The sequence below is a fragment of the Botrytis byssoidea genome, assembly GCF_014898295.1.
Source record: "Botrytis byssoidea strain MUCL 94 chromosome Unknown BBYS_014, whole genome shotgun sequence".
NCBI classification, from domain to species: Eukaryota; Fungi; Ascomycota; class Leotiomycetes; order Helotiales; family Sclerotiniaceae; genus Botrytis; species Botrytis byssoidea.
The window spans coordinates 806,653-823,978 of NW_024065855.1; the positions used below are offsets into that span (position 1 = coordinate 806,653).

General features: G+C 42.5%; 5 protein-coding genes across 5 annotated transcripts; 3 read left to right on the forward strand and 2 right to left on the reverse strand.

Annotated features, from left to right (window-relative positions):
* Nucleotides 1-2,853: 2,853 nt before the first annotated feature.
* EAE97_007407 (uncharacterized protein) lies at nt 2,854-3,672 on the forward strand (the record flags this gene model as incomplete). The annotated part of the gene is made up of 3 exons (XM_038877922.1): nt 2,854-3,079; nt 3,261-3,483; nt 3,585-3,672. The coding sequence occupies 3 exons, from the start codon at nt 2,854-2,856 to the stop codon at nt 3,670-3,672; spliced, it is 537 nt and encodes a 178-aa protein (XP_038731407.1).
* Nucleotides 3,673-4,308: 636 nt separating this feature from the next.
* Nucleotides 4,309-6,461, forward strand: EAE97_007408 (uncharacterized protein). Its single transcript, XM_038877923.1, has 3 exons — nt 4,309-5,040; nt 5,097-5,552; nt 5,653-6,461. Exons 1-3 carry the CDS (start codon nt 4,913-4,915, stop codon nt 6,101-6,103), a joined length of 1,035 nt encoding a protein of 344 aa, XP_038731408.1. The 5' UTR covers nt 4,309-4,912; the 3' UTR covers nt 6,104-6,461.
* A 974-nt stretch (nt 6,462-7,435) lies between these two features.
* EAE97_007409 (uncharacterized protein) lies at nt 7,436-9,031 on the reverse strand (the record flags this gene model as incomplete). The annotated part of the gene is made up of 4 exons (XM_038877924.1): nt 7,436-7,534; nt 7,634-8,437; nt 8,483-8,527; nt 8,849-9,031. 4 exons carry the CDS (start codon nt 9,029-9,031, stop codon nt 7,436-7,438), a joined length of 1,131 nt encoding a protein of 376 aa, XP_038731409.1.
* A 719-nt stretch (nt 9,032-9,750) lies between these two features.
* EAE97_007410 (uncharacterized protein) lies at nt 9,751-10,642 on the reverse strand (the record flags this gene model as incomplete). Its single annotated transcript, XM_038877925.1, has 2 exons — nt 9,751-10,433; nt 10,495-10,642. 2 exons carry the CDS (start codon nt 10,640-10,642, stop codon nt 9,751-9,753), a joined length of 831 nt encoding a protein of 276 aa, XP_038731410.1.
* A 1,722-nt stretch (nt 10,643-12,364) lies between these two features.
* EAE97_007411 (uncharacterized protein) lies at nt 12,365-15,497 on the forward strand (the record flags this gene model as incomplete). Its single annotated transcript, XM_038877926.1, has 11 exons — nt 12,365-12,485; nt 12,537-12,683; nt 12,754-12,905; nt 12,964-13,322; nt 13,377-13,537; nt 13,587-13,844; nt 13,894-14,002; nt 14,052-14,402; nt 14,494-14,917; nt 15,026-15,164; nt 15,301-15,497. The coding sequence occupies 11 exons, from the start codon at nt 12,365-12,367 to the stop codon at nt 15,495-15,497; spliced, it is 2,418 nt and encodes an 805-aa protein (XP_038731411.1).
* Nucleotides 15,498-17,326: the final 1,829 nt, after the last annotated feature.

The window sequence follows — 17,326 nt, forward strand, 5'->3', positions numbered from 1 at the left end:
GCCATGTTTAAAATACCCATCCGTTAACCCTAATTGAACATTCGGACGTCTCGCGTTTGACGTCGAAGCGGAAATGGCGAATCGGACACTGAGGCTTGCCCTCCAGGCTCGCGGTCGCTGAACATCAGATAAAATAGGGGAATCTCATCTGGTCGCCGAAACTATCTTATAGTGGAAAAGTGAAGAACTCTCCGTTCAGTCTCCAGCTCAACATGATCATTGAAAGTGCAAAATACAGGATTCATGTGTACATTATTGAATGGAAAGAAAGAGTTCAAAGTTACAAGTTTGTGGATTGTTTGTGGTTGCAGAGTGGGACATGGAGCCACAGCCCAAAGCTTACTTTCCTTCAGCCTTGCCAAGCCTAATCTGGAAAAGCCTAAAGACATCTTTTGCACAAGACGTAACAACCAAAATTTCCGCGCATCTTCGCATCTATTCTACGAATACAGGCTCACGGTCTTGATGTAAAAATATTGCAATATGTCTACATTGATCAAGATTCTACGATCATAGCCATGTGGAACGGCACGCTGGCTTTTTCGTATGCCTCCAGAACATTTGCTATTCATTGATCTCCAAGCTGTTGCTATTCGACCGCCACTCTCTTATTATCTATACACTCCCCATGATCTCACATCCCATAGTCAGTCGGCAGTTCCAGTGTTCGAGTATGGGTAATGCAATCTTTCTGTGGGCAGCATGTATTCTACCGACTTTGCCGGCCATTCGTATTCTCTATCCTGGAGGGATAGCAAATATGGTTGCTCAGTGGGCAGACCTGTGGATACAGTACATTTCAGGTCTGGTATGCGCAAACACCGATCCTGTCCTGCGTTCTACAACTTTTGTCATGGATTTGTCATGGATTTTCATACTCATCGGTATGAAGTCTGAAGAATATGCAGAGGCAAGATCAGCGAAGTAGATTGGCGGCTGCGTCTCCGTAGTACTATATTGGTTGCATCGTACAAGACAGGAACATTGCTCTTATTGTGATTATCTCAATCCGAAGATGCCATGAGCATGGTTCTCTTCGTCGCCCAGATACGATATAGACACGACTACTATCACTATTGTGATTCAGACCATGTGTTTGACAAGGCTCATAAAATATTGTTCCCAATGATTTGGCTAGTTGGCTATATCGGAAAAGCTCCTGTAATATTGGGATATTTGTTTATGAGAAACCTTAGTACGATCTTGGAACAGAGGGTTGCCTGTCCTTCATTTTCCTTGGATAACCTGCTCCACTTCCATTTCCACAATGTCATTGGCCATTAGTTGTGACCATTTGTCAATCATATAACTATTCATGTTGGTGGTGTAGCGCAAGCTTTTCGAGCAGAATAATCTTTCCTTCACAAACCGATTTGGTGGACCACAGGAAAATCAATGTCTTGGGTTTTTATTCCTCAGCCTTAGTTAACAATGTAATGCTATCCTATGGTCACCACTATGGGTTTCTTTATAAATATTTTCAACGCTACAGTTTACGCCCAGTATATTATTTCGTTAATGCTGAACGCAAATAATGAGATCAGTCAAGCTGGTTTGACGGCATCCCTTATCTGGCTGGAACATACATCGCATACCTGATTGAAATCAGTATGGGATAGACTGCAACAATGGTACATACGTTTTTTGGTAATTATGATGATTTCAAAGCAAGATGGTATTTCCTTTCGTCTTATAACCTTAAGAAAGCCTCCCAATCATCAATTTCCAAGCAATATCCACAGCCCAAATTCCCGGCGCGGCCATCGGTGCAATCTTCGACTATGTCATGGCGGAAACTATTTTTATAAATCAATTCCACATCTTCATTTATGTTGAAGGATCTAATATTCGGTCGGGACGAATCGACCAGCAATACAGTACCCCAGCCATAGCATGATCCATCGCTGGCGACATGTTTACCGTAGGGGCTCGCTACCAATGGGGAACAATCGTTTCCTTCTCGAACTCATAGCATCAATTTCTCTCTGTATCTTCTACGAGAAAACTCGAATTGACTTTCTCAATTCCACAGACCTTTTTACCATTCTCCAGTATTTGGGTTGGTTTTTGTCGATGTGAATTAGTCCATCACTTCCTATTTCGCTCTTGAGTCTTTCGCACAGTATTTTCTGCCTAATTGCAGCCCCCGTGATTTTATCAAGTGGATATATCTGCTTAGTGATGCGTTCGATGAAGGAACGCAGGTGATGGTTTTCACATTGAGTTTACGGTTTTAAGGAGGTGTGGAAAGGCGCATTATTCCCCGCTCTAAAGAGGGAATAACGGAGGATTGCGGAGGATAAGAATGTTATTTATTGTATTTATCGTTCTGCGAATGGATGAGGAGCATTGGAGTTGTCTATTCGCGTGGTACTGTCGTATCACATATTCACTGATTCGAATCTACAGCAAATACTTCTGATCTGTGATCTCTAGGTGGTACCGTTTCTTTTTTGCTCATTCGAGTATCAATCATCATATCTAGCAGAAATTAAAACGTCATTTTGTTTAGATGTTGATCGTTCAATCCTTCGATTCAAGCTTCTTGATGTTTTAGGGTTTTTATTGACGTATGTTTCACCTTTGTGTAACCTCATTGCTTGGCGATCATCACTTGACAGCGACACGCGAACTTTAGTTCATCATCACCTCAGATACAAGTTACATTAGTACATCAATATACTAAACTTTATTGAGAGAGTGTCATATGCCTTTGATATGCATCTGATGTACAGGGAGGAATGGAAAACGGCATATATATTCGTCAATGCCCATTTCTCCTTCTTTCTATATCCCGTACCTGATATTCTAACAAGTCCTTTGCCAAAGATTTAGCCTCTAGTCTAGTCAACAATGCATCGCCCTCAGCTTTTCGTCGCCTCTTTTCTGGCCCTCCTCACTCTTCCCCTCTCAGTCTCTTCCCAGACAGTCTACCTGATTCGTCATGGAGAGAAGCCTGCAGATGGTGGCAACGGCCTCAGTGCCCTCGGTCTCCAAAGAGCACAATGTCTTCGCAATGTCTTTGGCAATGAAAGTATTTATGATATCAAGTATATAATGGCTATGACACCCAAGAGCGGTATGTTTTCCCTTTTCATTTCAATTTCTCCGTTATGATGCATTTGCTTTCTTTGAGATACTCCTGGTAGCATTTTACATCGATGGGAATGTCATCTGTATAACTACCTTTCTCACAATTATTTCCTCGCAATCCGATCTCTCATCTCAAAACTCTCAGAAATCTAACACGTGTACATCAGATGGAGAACGCACGCGTCCACTCGATACAGTGCAACCCCTGGCCACAGATCTAAATATCACAGTTGATATTTCGTGTGACAGAGATGACGCAGATTGTGTAGCCGATATCGTGAATCAATATGAAGGCGAAGGAAACATATTGATTAGCTGGCAACACGGTGCGCTGACCGACATTGTTAAGGCTTTGGGTGATGAAAATGCGCCCAAATGGAAGAAACATGCGTGAGTTTCTCTTTTTTCTTTTTTTTCTGAGTCAGATGATTTGGTTAAGGGAGGGATGAGACATTTTCTTTTTCACGGGAATCATAACTGATCTCATGTAGATACGATATCATCTGGACAGATCCAAAACCATATACCGGCCTTACTGAGATAACATCTGAGAATTGTCCTGGGTTAGATGATAATTAGAAGAGGATTTGCAAGAGTGCAGATTCGTATCAGACCGAAAAATAGATGAGAATACAGATTGCTTCTTGGGAGGTTGGTTATGAGAAATGGCTTTTTATGGAGGAGAAGAAGGTTGCATAGAGGGACGAATTAGATTCTATAATTAGGGGTGTGATTGAATTAGAGTTGTGAAATGACCGTCAAGATTGTAAGAAGCACGCACGTGCTGAGTCTGACGTATTCGTATTACAGTCTCTTTTGTATGTTAGTATAGTTTCACATAGGATTCAAAATAATTTTGAATGATTCTATAACTGATTTTTCAAATACATTCATTTCTAGAATCCCCTTCATTTTTACGGGGTTGATGTGCGGATTTCTTCATCCGCCGCGAGTCGGCAGAGTGAGAGTGGAACAACGGGCGGGATCTCCTGATCGCCAATTAAACATCAATATAGAATTTCTCAAGGCGGAGCAAAGTGGAGTCGGCGGGAGATTTCGAGCATTCACGTGATCATCATGCTCCATTTATTTAAATTCGTCTAGTTAGTGTGTTTCATATATACAATGCTGATTTACGTAGAATTGTTCAATCTCTTAATCTTAAGAAAGCCGCACTTCATCATTCGAGAACAAGATGAAAGGTGGGATAAGCGATGCTTTAGATATATGATTTGATCTTATCGAATGGTCTGGTCTTTAAATTGTTCGTGTGGACAGGCCATTCTGAAGATCTCGCCGATGGATAGGTAAGGCTTGCATGGATGGATCATGGCCGCGAAGGATTGCTGGTGAGTTGAAGTAGGGTTGACTACAAGGAAGTATAGTATAAGGAGGTTTGGACGGTACTTTAGCTCCTTGACTGAGTGGACAAGAGCTTCTCTACCATTTCTTGATCGCTTTAAAGACCTCGGAAATCTTTAATTTGTCGTTCACTCGTTTTGCTCACTCACTCTGGAAGTTCTTTTTCCTGACATTCTTTTGATCGAACTTTGAAAGTTCAAATTCACTCACTTACCATCCACGCTCATTTATTTCCATTCTTCGATCTCTTCCCTACCCATTTAGGCCATCAGATCCACCATAAAATTACAAAATGATTGCACAAATTCGCAACACCGCAGCTCTGGTAGCTCTCACGTCTGCCTCTGGCGTTCTGGCTCGCCCTCATTTCAGTACCAGAGCCACTCAAGCATCTACCGATCTTTGCGGCGATTATGATTATCTCATTTTGAACAATTCGCCATGAATTGTGTATAACATGTGGTATAACGCAAATCAGATCGTGGGCAGTCAGTGTACATATTATGATAGTATGATCACAGGGAGTGATGGGACTGCTGAGGTGAAGTGGAACAGTGAGACCGATATTACCTATGTCGAAAGCACGTATGTAACTAAAAGAACACTTCAATTGAGAATTTCAAGTTAACGTGAAAATCTAGAAACAATGTTCCCAAAGGATACTCTTTCGTCGGCCTGACCCAAAATTTGGAAACCCCTCTCACAGGCATCGCTTCCATTCCTACAACCTACACCTGGACACGCTCCAACACAACCGCCTTCAAAGGAAACGTCTGCTACGATTTCATGACCAACGATGTTAAAGGTGACTCTACATCGAGCTCTTCCCAGGAACTCATGCTCTGGTTACAATACCAAGGTGGTCAATTACCCATTGGATGGGCTGATGGAAGCGTAGCTACCATTGACAATTTATTTGGTACAAGCTGGGATCTGTATCAGGGTGTTAACGAAGATACGGGTATCACCGTCAGCAGTATGTTGCCGAAAACACAATTTGAGGGAAAATTTGAGGGTTATTTGAGAGATTGGTTCGTTGCGCTTGTGGGACAAGGTCTCTTTACTGAGAAAACTTATGTTAACGTTGGAAATGCCGGGTAAGTTTTCCCTTTTATCTTTCTTCAGATACCTATTTCACCGCTATTTTTTTGATCGGATTTAGAGATGAATGATATCATACTGACAAAAAAAATAAAGTACCGAATTTTTCTACGGAAACGCAATCATGAACGCTACCCTCGGTCTCCAAATCGATCTCGGTACAGCTACCTCTGCAGCAGTTAAAGTAGCAGCTGTTTCTTCAGCACCTTCAAGTGCAAGCCAAATCGCTTCTACTTCTGCGGCAATCGTTCCATCAACTAGCTCATCCGCTGTTGCTATTACTACCTCCGCTTCATCTGCACAAGCACCAACCGGCACCTCTTTCATTGCGGCTGTATCTACATCGGCAAAATCAAGCACAAAGCCTCACCATGTAGCTACTCCTTCAGCGCCCGTTATTGAGGGATCTACTATCGCTTCCGCCTCTGTAGCAACATCAACCAGTGTAGCTGCTAGCTCGGCTGCTGGTATTGAAACCTCTGTTTCCAGTGCTGCTGTTGCTGCTCCAACTTCGTCTGATGACGGAGATGATGAGTGTGAAATCTAAATGTGTATATAGTTTAGACGATTTCACTGTATGGAGTAAGTGAAACGGAAAGAAAATTTAGAAGGAAAAAGATGGGAAGGCAGGGGGAGAGAAACTTGTTTCTTGCACATACTACACTCTACATATTTTAGACGCTCATGTTGGCCAGCACTTATTATTGCAAGAGAATACACGTCTCATTTTATATGCATCGAGCTATACACATGAAGCACTTGAGAAATAAGTTGAATCTATATTGTATCTCGTCTGAGATACGTGATTTTCTTCTCGGTCAAAACAATGAGATTTTAATCTCTGCTGTTGAGGTTCTACCCCACTTTCCTAATTCGGTTGAATGTGTAATGGTCGCTTCCACTCCGTGGGTGGGGTTTGGAGGGGAGGAAGTTGGGGGAGGGAACAGACGACTGGGATAGGGAGAGCCTAGTGAGTGGACGGCATGAGATTGGTGGTAAGTCTCTACTTGAAGCCATCTTTTCTCTGGGATGGAGGAGTCGTTGCATGTAGAAAGGAAATAGAAGAATAGGAGGATTGGTGGCAACAGGAATTGATAACTAGTCAAACGACAATCTAGGATTCCAGATTCCCTCCCTACCTATATTCATACAGTTGAGAAAAATGTTTTCTGTGAATTTTTTCTCCTCAACTTCTCCATATCCCGTCTACAAATCACATTTTTCATACCGTGCCTCTTCTTCTCCTTTCCCATTTTATATGATTCAACTCTGATCGAGTACTCAAGAGGGCAATATCAGCAAACGCTACCACCCATCCCAGTAAAAGAAAAGGAACAAAGTAGAAGCGTCTACCACACGACCCTATACATACAAAGCAGAAAACAAACCCACCCTCACAAACAATCCTCTAAATTAAACGAGCAACAACAGAATTAATATATGACAATTGTAAAACTAGTATAAACACGCAACTACAAGAAACCGAAAGCGAACGACATAGTAAACATCCTTACGGACTCCCAGCCCGATACTCCAAATTAGAGTAAGCATTCATAGGAATGCCAAGCATGCCAAGAGTATGGGGTGCTACACATGATGAAGAAGTACCGGAATGCGGGGGATTTTGCTGGTGGGTGGGGATTATGATATTTGCAAAGTTGGGTGTTGGTTTTTATCTATGGAATGGAGGGGTATAGGTGATGGGTTTTGTGATTGAGGATGTGAAATGGGTGAAAAATTCAAGTGATTAGGTGGTTTTCTGATATGTCAAAGTCGTAATTACTGTATTTCGGATACGAGGGTGGATCATTAATCGAAAGAACAAGTATAGTGCAAGTGATTGGTTCGATTTCTATTCTTCCATCACAAGATGCAACATCTATCTCCTCCTACTATCCCACAACAAACCAATATCTCCGTCACTAACACATGCAACGACATATTCTCCGTATTCTCCATCACGAAGGCAAACATTGACCTAACAGAAAATTAGTCATCTCATCCCTAACCCAGCTCTCCAATCCCCACCACAAAAAAAAAAGGAAAAGAAAAACTTACTATAATAAACACTACTAACAACACACTTACTCCCGCTCGCACAAGCCGTCGCACCCGTCCACCCCTGGCCCCCACACTGCGCATAAACCGCCGCGGTCCCCGTCCCCGTCGCCACCGCACCACTACTCGTTTTCGTAACCGTGCTCGTACTCAGCGTCGACGACGACGTTGGTTTCGCAGTGGAAGCAGCAGCAGAAGTAGACGAACTCTTCGCCGTGCTCTGCGCGGCACCACAGACAAATGGCGTAGGACCGGGAATTGTATACGTGGTGAGCGTTTGATAGATGTTGATCAGGATTCCGGGATCGCTCTGTCCGTACGCGCCGGGGAAGGATACGGTGCTTGGAGTTGCGGTTCCGGTGCCGCCAGATACGTTGATTTGTGCGCATTCCATGTATAATTGTGCGCCTAGACTGCCTCCTGCTGAGTGGAGCGCGATCAATTCTGCTCGTAGGAGATATTGGCCGTTGGCTATGCAACTTGGTATAGCGATAGGCTGTACGCCTGCATTGTTTATGAGATCTGTTGTTGCCCATTTTTGTGTGGCTACGTTGAGTCCTTGCTCGGATATTTTGAACCAGCCAGGTCCGTAGCCAACGTCGGTGGTTGCGTCGTCTACTTTTTTCATATAGGCTATGACGGGGCCGAGATGAGATGGGTCGAGAACATATGTTGCGTCGTTTGCAGGAGTACTATCGAGGGTGTGGCGCCAGATGGCGTTTACGGTGCTACCGGCAACAACATTTATGATATTTGAGGAAGGAGTGGTGGGATTGGGTCCACCATTGCAGGCGACGTATTCAGTTGTTACGTCGTTTATGGGCTGGAGATATTAGGAATGCTTGTCTGGTGTGGAATGAAGACTTACTCCGTCGTATGTTGGGGTTCGGATGGCATAGCTGGTATCTATTTGCTGTGAGTGAGGTATTTGCCAAAGAAAAAATAGGAGACAAACTGTAAAGTGTGCCCCCTGATTGCAGTTTCATGAATATCGTATGTGCAGAAACATACGATAGAAGAAATGAAAATGGTATGATAAGTTGTAACTTCATGATTAAATCGATTTGTTGAAAGATTCCCGTATGTAGACTGAATTGGAAACAACTTTCTGCAGAATGAGAAATGCAGATACTTGATATATGTATTAGAATATGGCTCTGAACCATGTGGTTTTGTATACGAGCTTCATCACTGCCCGAAACCCCCGGATAGACCTGGCCATCTCCATGTGTACCAAATTGCTGCCCGCAAAATTCTCATGGAATTTCTTGGCGCTCCAAGTTTCTGGCCATATGAATGCAGATACCAAACGACTTTCTGCAATCGGAACAGCATCGCCAACTCTAGATCCCTTGACCATACCAATGAAAACGCCCTGTAGTCGAGAACCGACGAAACACCTCGATGCTTCGCACATAATCTAGGGTAAAAAATTAATCACACTAATATAATTTCATTTATTTTCCGCCATGTGAACAAAGATTCGGCTGAGATGACAATAATTCCGTCTTGTTATACAATGTTACTACGCTGACCGTAGACGAAATCGCCTGGTTGACCAGTAATTGGTTGATTGTCTGAACAAAGCTTGATGGGGGTATATGTCAAAATCTTAGCGGGAGGTGATTATATTATAGATCTATGAGCTAGAGAATCTTGACACGACACTCGTCGGAAGAATAGATGGGAAAATAGAAGGATAAATAGCCTGACACGGGAGCTAAGCGATGGCATACACGTGATAGGCCGCCTGTTCTGCACTTGCACAGTGATTGACAAAATCGAGATCGTAAGTGAATAATATTCTCAATGGTAGATGGATCTTGCGCTTGAACAGAAAGTAGGTATGGTATAGCGTTGATCAGAATAAATAATATATTTCTATCCTCCTAAAGTTCCATAGGGTATCCCTATGCTGCATATGTACAATTGTTGAACCACCGATAACTCCAACAAAAATGAGCTAAGCTGATTGCTCTTCCAGTACTGTATCCGACAAAAGAAACTCTAGCGCGCCCTCCCCCCATCCTTGGGTTATACCTGCCATGAAGAAGAGATATTCCAGCCCCTAATTCGACCTGACTAACAAATGAAATCCTTTATCCATCCTAAATTTTCATATAACATTTTCCTTCCCTAAACCTCGCTCAATCCAATGTAGCTATCACCCATCAACGCCGCTTTCTTTGGATCCACCCCATCTTGAAAAACATCTCCTGCATGTATAAAGTGAAACGTACATTGCACAATCAACATCAGTGCTGTATCCATGATATACATATAATACTCATGACTCATAAGTGTCCCTGTCGAACCTTGTGAGAACTCAATGACTCTGTATACACATCTGACAATGATCAAGACGGCAGCTGCGAATAAAAGCATAAGCAATTTATGCCAATGTTTTTTTCCGTTAGCTGGGATATCGAAAAAACTTGGATGTGAGCGCATGCGACGTTCGAAAGTAATGGCGATGACGAGGAAGATACTGAAGAAAAGAAGTTGTACGAGAAGACCGCCAATCATCACTTTTTCGCCCGTTGAACTCATGCTGGCCATTGCCATCATACCACCCCCACCAGATTGCATGAGAAAAGATACGACATCTCCACCAACGAATACTTTAGTGACGTTTTTAGGAGAGATTACGGATGCAGATGGTGCATTGACGAATAAGACGATCCGGCCGTATATCATGTAAATGGTTGCTGCGTAGAGAGAAGGTGGAAGGATAATGAAGAGAGATTGGCAAGAATAGAGCATTATGGAAGAAGTATCTTTTGCCGACAGATATCGAAAGACATAACCGGCAGTCATCACTGAGTTCATTGGTTAGAATCCGTCCATTAATAAGTAGCAGAAGCTTGATTAGAGACTTACTGAAACCTCCGACTACCATGGCTGTGTAAAAGTAGGTTTTCTTTCGGAACATAGTAATGAGATGATATGTGGCACTCGCTCCAAATAATGCAGCGACAACCAGTGCAATGGTTGTGCCAGGCTTATAGGCGTAAAGTTCGTACGCCATTTTGAAGATTCAACGAGGCTGATTGATCGAAAAAACTGAACAAGTAAAGCACTAATGAGTGTATCACGAATAGAAATAAGAAGACAATGACAGAACAAACACTCGCTCAGGATCGCAAGATCGTAAGATTGCAAATGAAAAGGCAAAAGAAGTAATGAATGTTTTTGCAGATAAAGATAGTATTGAAGAAGATAAAGATTGGTGTTTGTAGAGGGTGCACAATCATATTATGTACTCAAATGGTAAATGCTCAGAAAAAGCACTAGAACTTTTCAATGACTATTGCTACAGCAATTTGAAAGTGCATTGCATAATGCGGCCATCGTAAATCGTATTCGCGTCGTCCATTGAGGCGCATGCAAATAATATTCTCCATATCACCCTCCTTCCTACTTAAATCGATACTAGTAGGGACCCTTGAGAAGATCCAGGAACACAGCCGTTGAATCCCAAAATAGAGCACCACTGGGCACATCTAGGCTAAATCAAGTATCAAAAGTCCAGCCAGCATCAAAAAGATGAAAATTATTGGTAGATAATCTTTGAGAATGGAGAGGGCTGAATTACGATAGACGAATCAGCATCGTGAAAATATCATGAATACACGGAGTAATAGGACAAGATTGAAACTTGGAACGTGCTTCAAGTAAAGTTAAGGAGCTTTCCTAAAGGGATCGTATTGAAAGAAAAAAAGCGAAGAAGAGATGAAGAATCCACTTTTCATTGCCCCGATGTAACGGTAAATACCGCTTCGTTCATAGTGCGAGATACGAGGATACGAGATGCGAGATGAAATGCGACAGAATCCGAGGAGAGGTTGAAAGTAGGAGTAGAAGAATTGTATATAAGGTACAGTGTGAATATGTTGATTTATATCATATCCTCTACGGAATTGGAATCTACATTCTCTGATGCTCCAGGTAAGATCCTACCAAGAATCAACTGGACAGCTGATGCCCGATGCGGCTTTTTCAATGGTGATGGTCTTAGTTATGCATCAGACCCCCACTGTGGCATCTGAAATGTTCACCGTCGTTCGTGGGTGTTTGGTTCGAAAAGCCTGGAAGATGTCTGTCTATACCTGTAGGGCTGAAGTTGACAAGAGCTATAGTAGTTGACCATGTCTTCCAGAAACCGTCTTGCGGAAGTCTAACCGATGTTCTAGACCTTGGGTTCAGCTATATATAATGAGAGGTTCCATTATATGGCATCTCTCTCTCTTTCTTCCATATCAGAATCCTATGAGAAGACTCGGCCAATGTGAAGTCGTGATCGGCACATGACTCTGCAACATTTCTGCTGGACTTTTCAGTCACGTGAGGGGATGCGCATGATTCCGAGTCCGATGTCCGATATCTGAATGCGAGTGCGAAATACGCGTATAGAAAAAGCTTAAACCAGTTTCACCCCAACGTCCAATCTAGAACGTTAAATACACAGCACACAGCATATTCAAGCATGAAGAAAAAGGTCAGAGATGCATTGGCATCCTTCGCTGGGAGCAAATACGCTCAATACGGCATTGATGCACTGCCTCTATATCCTTAGGTAGGTACTCTTTCGATAGTCATGGTCTAGTCAAGTATAGTTTGCCTAGATCAGTGGAAAGGTTTACAAATCTCCCTCATAACGTTCTCCTTCCAATTCATTCTTTTCCTTTATACCACATCTTACTTGTACGTGAAACTTTCTTGCCATTCTCTATCTTGATTCCCGGATATCATGGGCATTCCTGAACCACAGCCAAGGAGGAGTGGGAGTATCAATTGGGATGCTCCTCCTCCCTACGAGGAATTGTACGCGTTCGGTAACGAAGAGTCTGGTGTCTCTACTTCAGTCCAAGGTAATGAACCCTATTGACAGTCCGATCAAGGAATTTTATTGATACCACTAGACAATGGACGAATTAGTATGGCATTTGTGGGTAATACCTCACCATTACCACCAATCTATTTACCCAAGAATGTACCGCAAGTAAAATCAGAGCCCGTGAAATCGTATCCAAGGCTTAATATAGTCATTCAGGTGGTTGGAAGTCGAGGTATATATATTCCCAATCTCTCAATATCGACGTAAATCTCTTGAACTTCATCACTGATCAGTTGTTCCAGGTGATGTTCAACCTTTCATAGCCTTAGGCAATGAACTTCAACTCGCAGGTCATAGGGTGCGTATTGCTACTCATGATGTATTTGAAAAATTCGTACGAGATGCCGGAATAGAATTCTATGCAATTGGTGGCGATCCAACGGAATTAATGGCAGTAAGTGTATACTTTGTTCGCATTCCCTAACATACATACTTATGACCATCCCATTTAGTACATGGTCAAAAACCCAGGAATCTTTCCAAAAATAAGCACCTTAGCCAGTGGAGAAATATCCAAGAAAAGAAAAATGATATCCGCCATGCTCGAGGGATGTTGGCGATCCTGTATCGAACCTGATTCTAAGACTGGAGTACCATTTATTGCCGAAGCAATTATTGCTAATCCACCTAGTTTTGCTCACATACATTGTGCTCAGGCATTGGGTATTCCAGTTCATCTTATGTTTACTATGCCATGGACAGCCACAAGATCATTTCGTCATCCGCTTGCAAATATCCAATCTACCGAAACAGATCCTAAAACAACGAATTTTCTTTCTTATGGATTGGTTGACACGATGACTTGGCAAGGGTATGTTTCCAATTGATATTCTTCATCTGACAATCTCTAATCACTTAGTTGTAGACTTGGAGACGTTATTAATCACTGGAGAAAGAAGTCCCTTGATCTTGAACCGGTCCCTGTGATGGCTGGTCCTCATCTAGCAGCTTCTCTCGATATCCCATTCACGTACTGTTGGTCGCCAGCACTTGTACCGAAACCACAAGATTGGCCCCCACATATAGGTTCGTAGATTCCGTTTTTTCCAAATTCTAGTACTGATAAAGCTCTTAGATGTTTGTGGATTTTTCTTTCGCCCGCCCCCATCATATGATCCCGACGCGAGGATTTTGGGCTTTCTGGAAGCAGGCCCAAGACCCATTTACATAGGATTTGGAAGCATCGTAATGGAAGATTCTAAAGTCATGACCGCGACGATTATGGCTGCAGTTCAAAATTGTGGTGTCAGAGCAATTGTATCGAAAGGTTGGAGTAAACTTGGACAGGAGGTCGAGAATGAGAATGTTTTGTTTATTGATGATTGTCCTCATGGTAAGAGATGCATTAATATGATGATCTTACTATTGACTAATGTCGATAGAATGGCTATTTAAACACGTTTCAGCCGTCATCCATCATGGTGGAGCGGGAACAACAGCATGTGGATTACTGAATGGTCGTCCTACGGCAATCGTACCATTCTTCGGCGAGTATGTCAAGAAATCTCATTCGTAAAATTCCTCCACTAACTTTCAACAGCCAACCATTCTGGGGAAACATGGTCGCAGCAGCCGGTGCCGGTCCTGCACCTATAGAACACAAATCTCTTAACACCACCACTCTTTCCAATGCCATCAAATTTCTACTCTCCCCCAATGTAGTAACCGCAGCACAAACCCTCGCTACAAGAATCCAACACGAAGATGGTGTAAAAGAAGCTGTTAATTCGTTTCATCGTAATCTCCCCATCAAACCACTTAGTTGTGCGCTCTTGACTCAACAACCCGCAACATGGTATTGGAAAAAGGGTAAAAAGCATCTCAACTTATCTCACCAAGCAGCTGCCGTTCTCGTCGAGAAGAAAAAAATTAACGCCTCTGATCTTTCCTTGTAAGTTCACCTCCTCTAGACATGTGTTCATCTGCCTATTCATTTATTCGTTCATGCAATCTTCATACTTACTCAATGCCCCACGACAAAGACACAAACCCCACCCCATAACCATCACCAACCGCCGCTGGGACCCCTGGACTGCCACCACCTCTGCCGCCTTTGACAGCGCCCTCGACATCACCCGCGCCATGGCCAACATCGGACTCGACTACCGCACCGAATACACGCGCGCTCTAACCCGATCACCCCGCAAAAATCAAAATGAAACCGGCAAAGGCATCGACACCAACACCAACACCGATCCCGCCTCACCGCGCAGTGCTCTGCAAGCAAGCTCCATCGCGGTCGGAAAAGGGTTCGGGAAGTTAGGCATGGCGATGAGTAAATCGGCGATCGATTTACCCCTCGCGTTTGCGGATGGCTTTCATGAGTTGCCAGCGCTGTATGGGGATAAACCGAGGGATTATGGACAGGTGAGAGATTGGAAGAGTGGGTCAATCAAAGGGGCTAAGGTTTGTTGCTTTCCTTTTCTTTTTATTCCTTTTCATTCCTTCTTTGGATGAGATATGCAAATTCATGACGAAGATACAACAAGCTAACCATGTATACAAATAATAAAGAGTATGGGCTTTGGAATCGTAGACGGCTTCACAGGATTCTTCACACAACCCATCCAAGGAGCCATACAAGAAGGCGGAAAGGGATTCCTGAAGGGTATTGGGAAAGGAACGGCGGGATTTCTCACCAAACCTGCTAGTGGTATGCTTGATCATTTTAATTCATTCTACTTCATGTATACTCTAGACATTATCTCCCTCTCTCTCTCTTCCCACATTCAAAAACAAAAAAACTCGTCATATCTCCAACCCTAATCCGCTAACCCCCACCCCACCAGGCATCTTCGGACTCGTCTCCTACCCCGCCCTCGGCCTCTACAAAACCCTTAGCACATCCACGCACCAAGGAACACAGGGCAGAATTCTCCTAGCCCAGCGCGAACACGGTATGCATCTTGCGATGACGCAGCAGATATCCGAGGAGATGAGCGAAAAGATTGTAGAAGATTTTGAATGGGTGGTTGAGGGGAATTAGGGGATTGTTGGGGAATAAAGTGGAGTGGTGCGAGGGTGTTGTTTGTTTACCTACCTAGGTATGCGTAGGTACACACTTATGCCCCTTTTCTAGATTCTAAGGTTCTGAAAGAGAATACCTGGGATGTAGACTCGAAATTTTTATGACTATTTTTTATTTAATCAAGTAGAGAGTCATTATATTTGGGGAAAAAAATATAAATTATGATATCAAAGAAAAGGAGTAGAAATAATTTACTTTTCAATATAAAATTTATAAGAAGTTTCATAAAGTAATCAATTTCCCATTCACAAAGCACACATACACAACCCCAAGATATAAAAGAAGTTTAAAGTAAAAGGAACATTAGAAACCTATCATTCTACGAAAAGTCATTATTCTAGCTAGATACCTATTTACCACCTAATCTCTATTCATAGATATCTTAATTTACAATCTTCATATCAATCATCAAAAGAGATCCATCACTTAGGAGCCTCCTCTCCCATCTCATCCCATCCCATCCCATCCCACATAAACCCCAAGATATCTCACCCATTCAAGAGTCGAGTCTCGATATTGTATAATACTAATACTAATACTACCCACATCCTCAATCCTTTCTTTCTTTCTTTCTTTCTTTCTTTCCTCATCAAGATTTTAGAAACTCGCAATTCCCTTCCGGCTCGCTTCTTTTCCACTGTCAAATCTCAGTTATCTTTGATCATCTACTTTCATCTTTCTTTCTATTTAATCCCCTTTCAATCGTACCCTCATCCCTCGCTTTCCTAGCCTCATCAACCTTAGTGTTCAATGTATAGTCTCTTATTTCGCAACCTCCAATCAATACTACATGAATTTTTTTTGATCTTTAGTTGAGAGAAGTTTGATTGAAGTTTTCAATCACAACGCTCGCCTACTTAGTCTTTATACTCGTCTGGTAACAGAATATCTGCATTCCCATAGTCAATCCGCATCCGCTGAATAAATCTTCCAATTTCAATCTATAATCTCTCATCTCCAAACCTCCAAACCTCCAATAAACACCATTTCCAACCCTTCCTTCCAATCTCTAACTGAGAGAAACGTTTTCCTGAAATCGTTTAATTGCAGATTTTAACGGCAATGCCCAGTCTTTATAATCTTCTAATAGTAAACAAAGCATTTACATTCTCCTAGTCCATCTCCATCCACCAAACAACTTTCATTCATCCAATTTCCTCGCTTAAGGTTCACCATAATCGCTATCTATATTCATGTGATAAAGCCTATTCCTCTATTCCTCTCAGAATATACCGATATCCATATCCATCCCATAGAAGACGTATCAGCCAGCGGTCCTTTCAAATCCAAAGCGACCTCCGGCCTTGCGAGATGATTCAGTATTGGCGTTGATAGCAGTGCTTATAGATAATACCTAGTGATCTTGCGTCCACTTTGTTACCCTCTTTCTCCAACTCGATAATCTCATGGATCTCTTACCAGTATTTTGCTGAATACTGTCTGTCCCATTACCTGGACTGCTTCAAGTCAAGTATCTATTCGCCCTATGGTCACTGTAATTAAGCAGTATTCTTTGTATGGCTTACTTTCTGATTTCTTCTGTCTGGATAGGTACCCTCCATTATTTTTAGCTCCTTTTCAGTCTCCTGCTCTCCTTTTTCCGTTTGGTCATTGATATATTCTATTTTTTCTGAGAAAGGCATATGTAGCCTGTAGGTGTGCGAACTGACAGGATACTTTTCAACTTTCAGGTTTCGTAACGAATTCAACCTTCGATGAATCCTCATAACAACTCTCTAACAAATATTGAATTAAGGGGTCGAAAGATATTGTCAAGCCGATTTTGT